General features: G+C 34.9%; 1 protein-coding gene across 1 annotated transcript; it reads left to right on the top strand.

The window, feature by feature from the left end:
• Positions 1 to 2,502: 2,502 nt before the first annotated feature.
• Positions 2,503 to 9,919, top strand: LOC137716593 (potassium transporter 5-like). The gene is made up of 8 exons (XM_068456041.2): positions 2,503 to 2,697; positions 2,955 to 3,180; positions 6,462 to 6,710; positions 7,322 to 7,372; positions 7,473 to 7,733; positions 8,173 to 8,340; positions 8,471 to 8,725; positions 8,931 to 9,919. Exons 1-8 carry the CDS (start codon positions 2,503 to 2,505, stop codon positions 9,917 to 9,919), a joined length of 2,394 nt encoding a protein of 797 aa, XP_068312142.2.
• Positions 9,920 to 14,092: the final 4,173 nt, after the last annotated feature.

Here is a 14,092-nt window from a genome sequence, read left to right as displayed (position 1 = left end):
TTTCATTAAAGCTATTTACTACAGTTTTTTGGAATCGGAGTATAAATGATCATGTTTGAATATAAATTGTTTACTAATTCACTTGAATCGGAATGAAAATTTGTATGATTACTAGAATGGCCTTTATTATAAATAAATATTTTATAAGAACTTATAGGAAATCAAGTCAATTGATATAAAATTAAAAATTAAAAACTAACCAACCAAACCCCAACCCAACCGTTCTCTCTATCTCTGCCTCAATCATCTTTCAACAATTTGAAATTCACGGTGGGTTTGAGGCCTATGGGAAGTGCTGGTTGTGGTGATGTAATTTCTTTGAAGTTTAGTTTACGGGGTATTTCGTGTTGATTTGAATGTGACGAGTTTGGTTTTTAACATTGTGTTAAAAATAAAATAACTAAAAATAGGTTCTTCTTTAGCTTTCGCTTGATCTTGTTTTCTGGTTGTCGTTGTTGTTGAGGAAGATGATGGTGGGTATGTGGCCTTGGGAAGACATGAAGGGGGCAGTAGTGAGGGAGAAGGAGACAGACTAGCCCTGGGCACGGGTGTTGGTTTTATCATTGGAATTTCAGCAATTATGTGAGGGCATTATGGGTATGAAAAATGGATTCCCCATTCCCTCATTCTTCCGGAACTCAAATACCACTTACTATCAAGGGATCCAATTCCTCCAAAGTGAGGAATTGAATTGTGTGGGTCCCACCATATTTTTTATTCCTTAAAATTTAGTAAGCAAATGAGTGGTTTGTAATTGGAATACAATTCCATGTTTTGATTCCCATTACGTGTACGCGCTCTTAATGTAATGATATATTTCTCTTTTTAGTATTGAAAGATATCTCAATTTAAATTCCTGGCCACTCACGTGTCAATAAAATATAATTGACTAAACGCCAGCACAACGGTTAAATTGAAAAATTAACTGCATAATTGCTCTCATGACACTGTTAATTCCAGCTATACTTTGGAAGATCCGATGAACTTTTTTCTCTCAAATTCTTGGTGAAATATTGTAATACAATCAACATCGATCTAATTAGTTGGAAGTTGGCATAAAAGCCATAAGGCTTGTTAGCAGTAGCAATTGCCACACAAGAAAAATTACCAAATTTGGCACTTAACGCCTGCTGATTGGCCCTACCGCAGCTAAACAGCATGTAGTAGAATTTTGACAATGCCAAGGAAGAGCTTTGGTTGTGCCATACCATGCATGCCCTGAGTCAAACATTTGTTGCTTTTCTCTGATACTTCCAAAAGCTTAAAGCCTGAATCCTTCTCATGTCACACGTGACGACGATTACGTACACATCTTCCACTAGAAAACTGTCTGTGACTTTTGCTTTAAGCTAGCTAGCTATCCGATTATTACTATGCAAAGCAACAAATTAACCGTGATCAGTGTTAATACAGTTTCTTATTAGCTGAAAATTTAGCTTAATTAGCTATACATTCCACCTATTTCACGTACTTAATTATTTCATTTCACCACCAGTTCTGATTTTCATGGTTATTATCCTATACTTTTTTCCTCAGTCATATTTGTGCAGTTGTGGGTAGACTGTTTGGCTTCTTCACATGATATCATTTCACCGTATAATATTATAATCTGAATCATTCATTTTCTTATCATTATCTACAAATCATCTCAAAAAAAAATTTTGTACGTCTCCGAATGACATGTATAATTTGAAAAAGTGAAAAAGTTCACAGGCAAATGTAAGTGCAAATGTTGCTAGCATTTTTTGGTAAAATATGGTGGAGGCACAATTGGAATATAAAATAAAATTTACTTATCAAGAACTTGAATTATTGGCCATTTAACTACTTATCCAAAAACAGAAATATCTAATTGGGCAACGTGCATTACAATTCCTATGCCAAAAGAAAAAAGAGGCCAAATTTAATAGTATTTTAATATTTTTTTTTTTTCAAACAAACTTTATACAATATTGATTATGGATGATCGAGACGGAAACATGGAAAATTCAGAAGTGTGAAAAGGGTAGCTTAACTTCTGTTTTATATGTCGTATTAATAAAAATTAAATACGCGTGTTGTAATTTGTGTAAAATAATACTGCATAATAATATTTTTTAATACAACAAAAAAATCTCTCGTCCCACCTAGCTATTGTTCTGCTAGTACCATGAGATTTGTTTCTATATTTTTTATTCAAACATTATATGTACATATGCCAACCATGCGTAAAAATATAGGTCAATGTATATGAGTATAAAAGTAAATGAGTATATGGGAGTACGCGTATGAGTTGTGGCCTCTTCCTTAATTTCCCTTTAAATATCACCTTCTATCCTTACATCCAGGAGAACACCTCCACATACTTGCGCACCCCCAGATTTCAACTCTCTCTCAAACACCTAGCTTGCTTTTGCTCTCAAAGAGGAAACTACCTACAGTTCTCTCTCTCTCTCTCTCTCTCTCTCTCTCTAGAAATTAATTTGAGTGTGTGTGAGAAGTGGCTACCTAGGTGTTATAGAAATGCCTGATGAAGAGGTAGTAGTGGAACACCCTACAGATCAAGGAAGCCAAGATCTTCAGGAAGTTTCTGATCATCATGATCATGGTAAGGATCAACTCAAGGGGAAGAAACTTTCATGGCAAAAGTTGCGAAGATACGACTCCTTGGACCTCGAGTCACGCAGTTTCACAGCTCCCCATGGCCATGCCTCCAAGGTCCGTCTCCATTTTCTTATGTTATTTAATAAAAATAGTACTATTACAAGTTGTTTTCAACAAAAAAAATATGACGAGGGTTGGAATTCAATTCTCATTTAACATAAGTTGTTTTCAACCAAAAAAATATGACAAATTCGTTATTTATTGGAATTAAACTTGAGATTATCATTTATAAGTACGGAGACATACATCCAAAATTAAGTACTAAATGACAATGATTTCATGTGATTTATTTTCTTTTGGACTTTTTTTAGGGCGCGGGCTGGGCAGTGATAATGCAACTGGCATTTCAGAGCATCGGAATAGTTTACGGGGACATTGGTACATCACCTCTGTATGTGTATGCGAGCACCTTCAGCAAAGGCATCAACCATGACGATGACATTTTGGGTGTTCTTTCTTTGATCCTTTACACTCTCACCGTAATCCCTCTCATTAAGTACGTTTTTATCGTCTTACGGGCCAACGATAATGGCGATGGTAAGACTCCATACATCTTCTACATCTGTATAATTACAAACAAAACAACATCGATCACTTATTAAATCCTTCCTACTTAACTATATATTCTTGTTTCCGTGGGGGGCAGCGCCAGTTGTTGTTTTCAAATGCCCCGTAGGCCCGTATCCTTATCTTTTTTTAGGTTGGCATAACAAAGAAAGAGAGTGCCAAGAAACAGCACATTCAAAACAGCAGCCATTAATAGCAAACAGAAACCTCACTGAAGCTCAAAGACACCACCGCCCTAATCCAAATACTAGTCAACCAAATTCATATATCTATATAGATATAATTAAAGAGTCTATTTTCGATTAAATTACTCGATTTTATTTAAAATTAAATATTTAAATATATATATACACACACACACACACACACGCATTCCCCTCTCTTCCTGGCCTCATCCCACACCAAAAAAAAAAAAAAAAAAAAAAAAAAAAAAAAAGAACACATAACCCAGACCTGACCTGTAGGTCCGCTAACGTAAATATAATTAAACTATTCTCAACTTTTTCATAGGAATTAAATAAATATAAAAAGGAAATTTAACTTCCGGTGCCTCATCAGATATGGTTAGACTCAAACCTTCTTAGTTTGCATATTTTGGTTGCTGAGGTTAATTTGTCAAACTTCTTATAATTAAACTATAAAAAAGAATGAGGAATTCCAGAATGAAGAATTCCCTTATAAATTCTTCCACTTCAAATCCCTAATTTTGTCTTTTTAATCCGACAAAAGCCCCAACCTAACCCGTGTGATTTTCTGGCCACGTATAAGATCAAATACACAGATGTAGGTTTTTTGGGTAATTTTTAATGAAATCAATAATATGTTATCTAGCAGCAAGTAATCCCCTGCCACAGTGATGGTGAAGAGTGTTGCCCTTGCACCATGGCAAAGAGTGTTACCCTTGCACCATGACATGGATTTAGATTTCGTCGGTTCTCTATTCTAATATCTAATTTAACAAATCTATCGTTTAACCAAAAAAAAAAAAACAAATATATATATATATATATATATATATATTATCTGATATAGCCTAATACCCAGTTATGATAGTTTTTTCTAAATTGCCAATTCAATCATAGTCTTTTCTATTTTTCAAAAAAAAAAAAAAAATCAGTCTTTTTTAATAACTGATATCAAAAAGATCTTTATAGGGGATCGAAAATTAGTAAGCAAATACAAGTTCAGTCAATTGCTTTCGAAAAAGCGTTTTATCTTTTGTGTTTCCTGCCACTTAATATTATGGTCTAGTAATATTTATTTTTATTTGTAAGTAAGAGGTTAGATTTGATTCTGGTCAAATGTGTATTTGAATCATATTATTGTTAGTTTTTGTGAGGCTAAACCGACATCCTCTCCTTAACGTAGCTAATATCGTTTGTTAAAAAAAATATTTGAATTCTCCCTTACTCATGAAAACACAATTTGATTTTTTAACCATATTTCATTTGATTCTAACCCATAATTATATTATACTAACAATACGCTTCATTTGAGGAAATGTACTCATGTTTGTCAATGGAGTAAATATGCCCATATTGGCCATGTTGCTAGGAGTTTAAGTGTCTTAATTTCTTAGTTGTGCGACATTAACTTCAAATAAAAAAAAATAAAAAATAAAAAAACTAATAAAAAGGACTTCAAAACTTTATGTTTTAATAAAAAAAAATCATCCTATAACTTTATTTAATTATAAGGACAAGAGAAAGAAAACAAAAACAAAAACAAAACAAAAACCTAACTAAAGGCGCATGCAAAGAGCACCCAACCAATCCTTCAGTTGCATAACCCTTAGACATAATCCAAGCATATTTTATTCCTCTAAAATTAAAATTTCAAATTGAAGGGGGTTCCGATTCAAAACCACATCTGGGGCAGTATGATTGGGAGGGAGTCAATCAAGTGTGGGTTGGGATGGTTGGGGGTAGGGGTGGGGCAACATCATTGACAACTTCGTTGGACTCATCACCCATTTTTCTAGTAATGGTATTGAGCTATTAGCCATGAATGACTTTAACGGAGTGGACGTTGATCCCTATCATGTTTTTTTATTTATTTTTATTTTTATATATATATATATATATATATTTTTTTTTTTTAATCTTTTTATTGCATTTTAGTGAAAGAACTTGAAAATATGGAACGAGCATCTACCGTTAAGTTTCATAAACAGTGTAGTATCATTATGTTTCATAAACAGTGTCATACCGTTAAGTTTCATAAATAGTATAGTGTCGCTAAGTTTCATAAACAGTGTAGTATCATTATGTTTCATAAATAGTGTCATACCGTTAAGTTTCATAAATAGTATAGTACCGTTAAGTTTCATAAATAGTGTAGTAAGTTTCATAAACAGTTTATGTGAGAGGTGCGCGGGTCCGCACGTCAGTTTTTTTAAATATTAAAATTATGTCTTTTTCATTAAAATTTAAGTAATTTTCATTAAATAAAGTTATAGCATCACTTTTTTTTATTAAAATAAACTTAGTCCAAATCCTTTTCATGAAAGTCTCCAAAATAAATTGGTCACTAGAGCAAATATAACGCTTCAACTCCCAAAACCCAATTTTGTTTTGATTCAAAACTTCTTCGGATATTCAATCAAATTACTCACATTCGACCTTCAACTCCATAGCCACCTCCCTCCGCCAAGATTTCCATTGCCTTGAAGACTGGTATTTTTGGAGGGGAGATGGAGATTGAAAAGGCAATCAGAGAGTGTGATGATCGAAGGCTTAAGACCAAGTACAACAACGCTATCTATGTTCCTCAGAAAGCTCTTGCGCTCTACTCTATTGAAGAGGTTGCATTCAGCTCTAATGGGGGAAACTGTTTTGTTGCACCTACTCAGGGCTGGCTACTTTTTGCATAAAGGGGAGCAAAGCTGTTCTAACGGGGGTGTAAAACATTTTCCAATGCGAACGATATATTTCGAGTGCCCATCTGCTTTCCCTGAAATCAACTCGTTTACTTATGATACAGCCACTACCTATGGTTTGCAACTGGATATCATTCGCTCTGATACCATATTCACTACATTGCAAAAGATGAAGAATTGGTACAGAGGAAGAGAAAGAATTGGTAGAGAGAAACAAGAGAGATTGTATTGATTGATTAGAGAAAATGTATGCAACTGAACTTAAGAAAATGATAGCTATACAATCCCTTATATAGTCATATAACCCAATTACAATAATACCCTTCTAACTATATTTTTGTTATATCAGTTATTAATTTTTATATTTTTGCAGGAGGGACGTTCGCACTATACTCTTTGCTGTGTCGATATGCCAAGGTTTGTTTGACTCCAAGTCAACAAGTGGAGGATCGCGATGTTTCAAATTTTCAGGTTGAGTTGCCTACCAAAAGAGTAAAGAGGGCATCAAGGCTTAAATCTTCATTAGAGAACAGCCCATTCGCCAAAGTCTTTCTATTATTCGCCACCATGCTTGGTACCTCCATGGTCATTGGTGATGGTGTCCTCACTCCTTGCATCTCAGGTTTGTCAAATCTTTAATTAAAAAGAAAAAAAAGAACGTATATATCTATATCTCGCGTCATTTGACATGGTTGCTTGATAATGTATATAAAAAAAAAAAATATATATATATATATATATATTATATGCTAGAATTCTTGAAGCATATCCTTGTTCGAAAATTCTTTTTATATTGGATAGTATCACTACGAGTTCTATCTAGATTTTTTTTTTTTGGGTATAAAATCTTATTGAACAAATGATCAAGTCAAAAACAATATCAATGTTGAGACCATCTTTGTAGTTTTGACAAAAATCTCTCTACTTCCATGCTCATTGGTGTCACTCGAGTCATGACCCTCCAAACTCCAGAGCTTCATAGAATGCCTCAAAGAGGAGTTGCCATTTTTATTAATAAAATATTACCTAGCCAATTACATGTGTATAATCATGTGTATTTGCTAACTACATTGGCTATGGGTCTACTGGTTGTTGCTACTTCAGTAGAGAAAGCTTTTTCGCTATGAATATTGTGAAAAATCCATTGCGTAACCAAATGGAGATCAATGGTTGAGTGATAGTATGATGGTTTATACTGAGAGCAATGCTTTTTTTGTTCCAATTTGATGGCAGTTCTTGCGGCCGTTGGAGGAATCAAACGAGCCACATCTGCAATGACAGAAGGTATTGATAATTTGATACACATATTGTTAATTTGTGTGTGGTATATAAAATGGATAGTGAAAAATAATGTAATTAATTCTAATTTAATATGTGTGTACAGATCGGGTTGTTTTGATATCAGTAGCCATCTTGCTTGGTCTATTCATGGTTCAAAGATTTGGAACTGATAAAGTAGGCTACAGTTTTGCACCAATTATTTGCATTTGGTTTATCATGATTGCTGGAATTGGTGTCTACAACTTCATCAAGTTTGATCCGACGGTGGTCAAGGCTCTAAACCCACAATACATAGTAGATTACTTCAGGAGGAACAAAAAAGACGCTTGGATTTCTCTTGGTGGCATTGCCTTAGCAATAACAGGTTTCCAATTTACTTCATTCAAAAATTTAGTAGTGTTTATTTTGATTTTAAATGAATTTATAAAAGTCCAAAGGTATTTAATCAACATTTTTAAAGAGTTTATACAAGTTCATAAAAATGCAGGTGTACTCAATCAAAGATTTTGAAGTAATTAACTTATAAGTCCATGTGGATTCAATCATGATTTTGATTTAAAAAATTAAGAATTTTGATGAATTTTGAGGAATTCCATATATAGTGTATCACTGTATTTTAGATTTTAGCGAATCTAGTCTTTCTCCCATCATATTTTGAGAGAATTCACTCAAAATTCACATAAAATCTATGAAAACTCAATTAAAATTCCATGAGTTTATAACTCTTTTAAATTCTTCAAAATCACTAATTACACACCAAAATATTTATTAATGAAAGCGTCAATTACATTCACAAATTGCAGGAACTGAAGCTTTATTTGCTGACGTGGGACACTTCACAGTGCGATCCATTCAAATAAGTATGTGCGCAGTTACTTATCCAGCTCTTGTATTGGCATACACTGGACAAGCCTCTTTTCTTCGCAAGCACCATCTTCTTGTTGAAGATACCTTCTTCGAATCGATACCAAGTAAGAATATAATATTATAATAACCTTTTACGAGCTAAGTATCAAATCACCATAATATCTTAATGGGTACGATGTTAAGTTTTTATCCATACGTCTCGGATTCTGTACTAATTGTGCTGAATGCATGCAGAACCTTTGTATTGGCCTATGTTTGGAGTGGCAGTAATGGCATCAATCATAGCTAGTCAAGCTATGATTTCAGGGACTTTCTCAATAATCCAACAATCACTATCATTAGGGTGTTTCCCTCGTGTGAAAGTCGTGCACACATCGACCACGTATGCCGGACAAGTTTACATTCCGGAAGTGAACTACCTTCTCATGTTAGCTTGTGTTGGAGTCACTTTAGGGTTTCGAAGCACTGAAGAGATCGGCAATGCATACGGTAATGTTCTCTTGACAAACTTATATCATCAAACAAATGCTTTTTTTCCTTTTTTTGGATAAATTCAAACAAATGCTTATGTTGCCATATCGATCTAACCCTGAGCCACGGTCTCACATTCAAGAAAGAGAGTCAAATTAATACATGGTCCACATTCAAAGTCTGACAGGAAAATTTTTCTGTGTCCGTACGGATATATATACAGGTATAGCAGTGGTGTTTGTAATGACGCTTACATCATCCTTCCTAGTGCTAATCATGATCATGATATGGAAGACCAACATATTCCTCGTCATCTCATATGTTCTTGTCATTGGAAGTGTAGAGTTTCTGTATCTAAGTTCAGTGCTCTACAAATTTAACCAGGGCGGATATCTTCCCCTTGCGTTTGCCACAGTGTTGATGTTTGTAATGTTTGTGTGGAATGATGTGCATCAAAGGAAGTACTATTACGAGCTTGATCACAAAATTTCTCCCGAACAACTCAAAGAAATCTCCATTGATGCAAACTTTTCTCGTTTGCCTGGCCTCGCCGTGTTCTATTCGGAACTTGTTCAAGGCATCCCGCCGATCTTCAATCATTATGCTGCGAATGTTCCTGCATTGCACTCCGTCCTTGTTTTTGTCTCAATCAAATCGTTGCCTATAAGCAAGGTTCCGTTGGGAGAGCGCTTTCTTTTTCGGAGAGTGGAGCCTAAGGATCTGAATGTGTTCCGATGTGTTGCAAGATACGGGTACACGGATGTTCGCAATGAGAACGAACCCTTCGAAGTATTGTTGGTGGAAAAGTTGAAAGAGTTCATAAAGAATAGTTTTTGGATATCTCAGAGAAATAATATGCATAGTACTAATGGGGAGATCAAGTTTGAGATTAAGGAAGAATTCAAAGACGGGACTTTGGCGAACGGTGGAGAGAATTGGAAGGAGGATTTGAAGAAGCAAGTTGATGATCAAGATGAGCAACAAGATTTGTTGGACAGAGAGATTGAGGCAATAGACAAAGCATGGAGGTGGGGAGTTGTTCATTTGATTGGGGAAAATGAAGTGACGGCTGCCAAAGGAGCTGGTCTAGCGAAAAGAATTTTGATTGATTATGCTTACAATATCTTGAAGAGAAATTTGAGGCAGAGTGATAAAGTATTTGATATTCCTCACAAGCGCATGTTGAAAGTGGGCATGACTTATGAAATTTAGGGCAAAAGAAAGTGGATACAAAGATTGGGTACATCCTTGGAGAAAAAGTTACTTGGAACACAGCCTTGTACACCAAGTGTTACAATAAATTTACTGAATTTTATTTTAAAATTAATCGTCATAATAAAATTTACTGAATTTTATTTTAGATGTATGCAACCAATTGTTTTGTAACACTTAGTGTACCGAACCATATTCTCGGTATACTAAAAATCTCTCTGCATCCTTGAGATAAACTTATTAAGGTGATTAATTACTAGCTACATCAAATAGAGAAATAAATCTAGTAATTGTTTAGAACACTATTCATGTCGTATAGAGTAAATTACAATTCCGGGCTCCTCCACGAGAAAGAGTGCAATTGTAATACGTACATACACACACACACACACACACATATTTAAATGCAATCCTCCATTGCTAATGCATTTCTTTACATTTGTCTAGTAAAGCAGCAATTGGTCATTCATGCTATGTATTTTGTCTACAAGTCTTTCTTCCTTCTTTTCATGGTCTACCCTTATTTATATGTTCTTTCTCTAGGGCAATATATTACTGATTGTGCTATAATTTTATTAATTCATGTATCATATTATTAATAGACAACATGTATTGGGGAAATTTAGAAATATAGCAAATGAGAATCACCTAATGAAATATAGCTTATCTTTTCCAATTGTTATTAAATTAATCAAAATTAAAGTGAAAACAACTTAACTGCCCTTAAGTTAAAACTCTCTTCTCCTCCTATCTTTGGTGTTCGTCTCCTATGCTCAAATTAAGAGTAAATTGTAGCAATAGTTCCTCAACTTTAATTAAATTGTAGCAATAATCCCTCAACTAAAAATTCATTACCATTGATCCATCAACTCATCAAAATGTGGTTATGATCATTTTCGTCAACTTCGTTAGAATTTTGTCAAAATAAGTTATGTTAGAATGACCATTGCTACAATTGGTGTCCCTCCAATCATAAAAAACGTGTAGCTATGATTATTTTCGTCAAGTTTATTAGAATTTTGTCAAAATGAGTTATGTTAGAAGGATCATTGCTACAATTGGGGGATCATTGCTCCAATTATGTTAAAATTGAAGAATCATTTCTCTAGTTGGATTAAAGTTGAGGGACCAATGGTAATGGATTTTTAGTTAAAAAATCATTGCTCCAAATGAGTTAGAGTTAAGGGATCATTGCTACAATTTACTCCCGAATTAATTCTTGGCACACTTCCCAATCCCATCTTCCCAAATCGATTCACCAGAAACAAACAACTGAAAAACAAATCGAACCAAACATAAATTATGTTACTCATCTCTAAAACCCCCGAGTATACCCAAATTCAATGTCATTTTCCGTCCTTTTTGTCCCATCATTTCTCATACAAATTCGAATTCCGATGGCCGGAACCCTATTCTCGAAGCTCTCCGACGACGTCATTCTAAATATCCTTTTCAAGCTCGAGGGGGACACGTGAAACTGGGCTCGGCTCGCCTGCTCATTCACCAAGTTCTCCTCCATGATTGGAAGACCAAGTGCTACAAGGTCATCCCTTCTGTCGTCTCCGATCTCCTTGGCAACTCCTCAAAGCCTCCTGGCAACTAGGCCGCCCTTCACAAGCTCGCTGTCTGCTGCCCCGACCTCCTCAACTCCGGCGTTCTCTTCGAGAACTCCGGTATTGGGATCGAGCGCGTGCTCGGTCCCGACGAGAATTAGTGGAGATAGGCACATCCACAAAAACGGCACCTTTACGACGCCGTATGTGCTACAATTCTACCCAATAAAAAAACCCCTAGGTAGATGGAGAAGGGAGAGTTTTAACTTAAGGGTAATTAAGTCTTTTTCACTTCAACTTGGTTAATTTTATAACAACTCAAAAAGATAGGCTTTTTTTTGTTTTTTTTTTTTTTTTTTTTTTTTGAACAAACGATATTATCTACATTAAGAAGGAGGTGGTGAACTTAGCCTCACAATGTGCTAGCAATAATATGGTTCAAACTCGAATTTAGTGAGAATCGAACCTAAGACCTCTTATTTACAAGTGAAAAAAATAATTCTCAACGTGGCTATATTTCCCAGTATATTATGCTTTATATTATTTCTAATAATAAAAATATATACACCTAAAAGTTAATGTTGGTACCACAAGATTCCATAGTTAAGGATTGTAGCATTACCTTACAACAAAATGCACAATTTCTTGATTATAATATGTATACAGTGATTACGGTAGTAAAATATCTTAAACCACTATCGTTTTGAACAGAACTAAAGTTAAGTGGGATTTTTATTCAACATTTGATGAGTACTTATTTTAATAGTCACTGATAATTAAACTACGATTTACTATCTAATAGATGATTAAAAAGTAAATATAAAAGTTGCAAAAATGCCAATTTTAATACGTACATCGTGGTGGCCGGCAAAAGTTGAGACCCTTCGTAAAGAAAAAGCACAATGTGCCATCTCTTTAGCACGTGTTGAGTTGGGGACTCAGCTAGGTGTCACATGGAGAACTCATGAACCACATGCCTCTATCAGATTTAGGGTTTGGGAGGAGATTCCATGAAGTACGAGTTTTCTTTTATTTCCAAAATCTCAATTAGATATTTCAAGAAAATTTTTCCAAAGTCAAGAGAGTCGGGGGGCGGGGGGGGGAATACATTTTATATTATCAAAACTAAAGGGTGAGTAAGTAGGTTAAATTTTACAATGGACTAATTATAAAAATTTGATTTGAATTTATCTTTGATGAGATTGAAACTAAACTTTCACTTATAAGTGAAAAGAAATATCATTAAATCATAGTACTAAGTGGTAATTTAAAAAAAAAAAAAAAATCAAAGTATCAAAAGCTCACGAAAGCACTAAAGCAATTTCCACGAGTGAGAAGTGTGTGTGTGTGTGTGTATGTATATATATTTGTTATATTTAAAGGTTTTTGTTTTTTAATAGCGTAGCATACTTCACTCTACTGACTCTCATCACTAAACTAACTCTAGTTGCTTATGAAGTCAACGCATTTGCCTCAAATGGCATTTTCGTAATTTTATATTTTAAATTTATAAACATCGTAATATTTAAGGACGGGTCGTTACACTAATTTTCCGCAGAAAGTCCATTACTTTCCCAACAAAAATCATTCTTTTTGCTAATCAAAGAATTGGAATGCAAGGATTGTCTTTGTAAGTACAACATTTCTCCATAATTTATTGTGTCTCTGGCTTTTTCTCTCATTTTCTCTCGTAATTTAGCTTAGAATAGTAATATCGCTCATAGCTGCTTGCTCCTTCCCATAACACAACCCTAAATCTACAATTTTCATACTTGTTAACCCCTTCACTCTAGCTTGGGATTGGTGGTAGCCCCTTTTTCCCTCCCCTCCTCCTAGCCTCTTCTTCTTTTCTCTTTTCAGTGATCCTTACTCCCTATCACCTAATGTACCTACCTTCTCCTCACCGTCAATGTCCGTCTTTTAATTTTAGGGTTATTGGATTTGCTTAACACGTATGAATTTTCGTCCCTCTATTACTATACTGCCTTTAAATTTTTATTTATTATTAATTTTTATTTAATTTTACTATGTTGCCCGTGAATTTGTATTTTCTATTAAACTTGTGGAGATGTTATTTGCATCCATACTAATTGTGAAACTCTTTTTTATGAGAGAGTCTCCTTAGCATTTTTCTTTTTTGGGTAAATCTAAGTTTACTACCCTTAAATTTCGTAGTTTTCAACATTTGGTACATGAAGTTTTTTTGTCCCAGAAACCTAAAGTGTTAATTTTGGGACAGTCTCATACATCCGTTAGTTTGGTTGTTAAGTCTTTCGTTAACTGCTAACGTGACGCCCATATGGACAATGACTAGGTGCCAAATGTCATTAAGTCTCCCGTCTTCTACCTCCCTTCTATCCTCTGCAACCCGTACCCTCCAATTCTCTCCTCTGCAACCTGTACCTTCCTTTCTCTCATCTGCAACCCTCACCCTCCATTCTCTCATCTGCAACCCCCATTCATCATCCCTCTATTCTCTCTTCTGTAACCCACACCACCCTCCATCGTCTCCTCTGCAACCTACACCACCCTCTATCGTCTCCTCTGCAACCCACACACACATTTCCTACCTTACCTCATCCCCGCTCACTCCCTTCTTTCCTCTGCGCCCCCCCCTCAA

This window comes from Pyrus communis, chromosome 3 (assembly GCF_041283825.1).
Source record: "Pyrus communis isolate YQ-2024b chromosome 3, ASM4128382v1, whole genome shotgun sequence".
Classification (NCBI taxonomy): domain Eukaryota; kingdom Viridiplantae; phylum Streptophyta; class Magnoliopsida; order Rosales; family Rosaceae; genus Pyrus; species Pyrus communis.
Note: the sequence above shows the minus strand (reverse complement) of the source record. Positions and strands in the feature narration are given on the sequence as shown.

Excerpts from the sequence above, each read along its gene's own strand:
- LOC137716593 (XM_068456041.2), top strand. The coding sequence starts at position 2,503 with ATGCCTGATGAAGAGGTAGTAGTGGAACACCCTACAGATCAAGGAAGC. Across the intron at positions 2,698-2,954 it reads CCCATGGCCATGCCTCCAAG|GGCGCGGGCTGGGCAGTGAT; the intron begins GTCCGTCTCCAT and ends GACTTTTTTTAG. Across the intron at positions 7,734-8,172 it reads CATTGCCTTAGCAATAACAG|GAACTGAAGCTTTATTTGCT; the intron begins GTTTCCAATTTA and ends CACAAATTGCAG.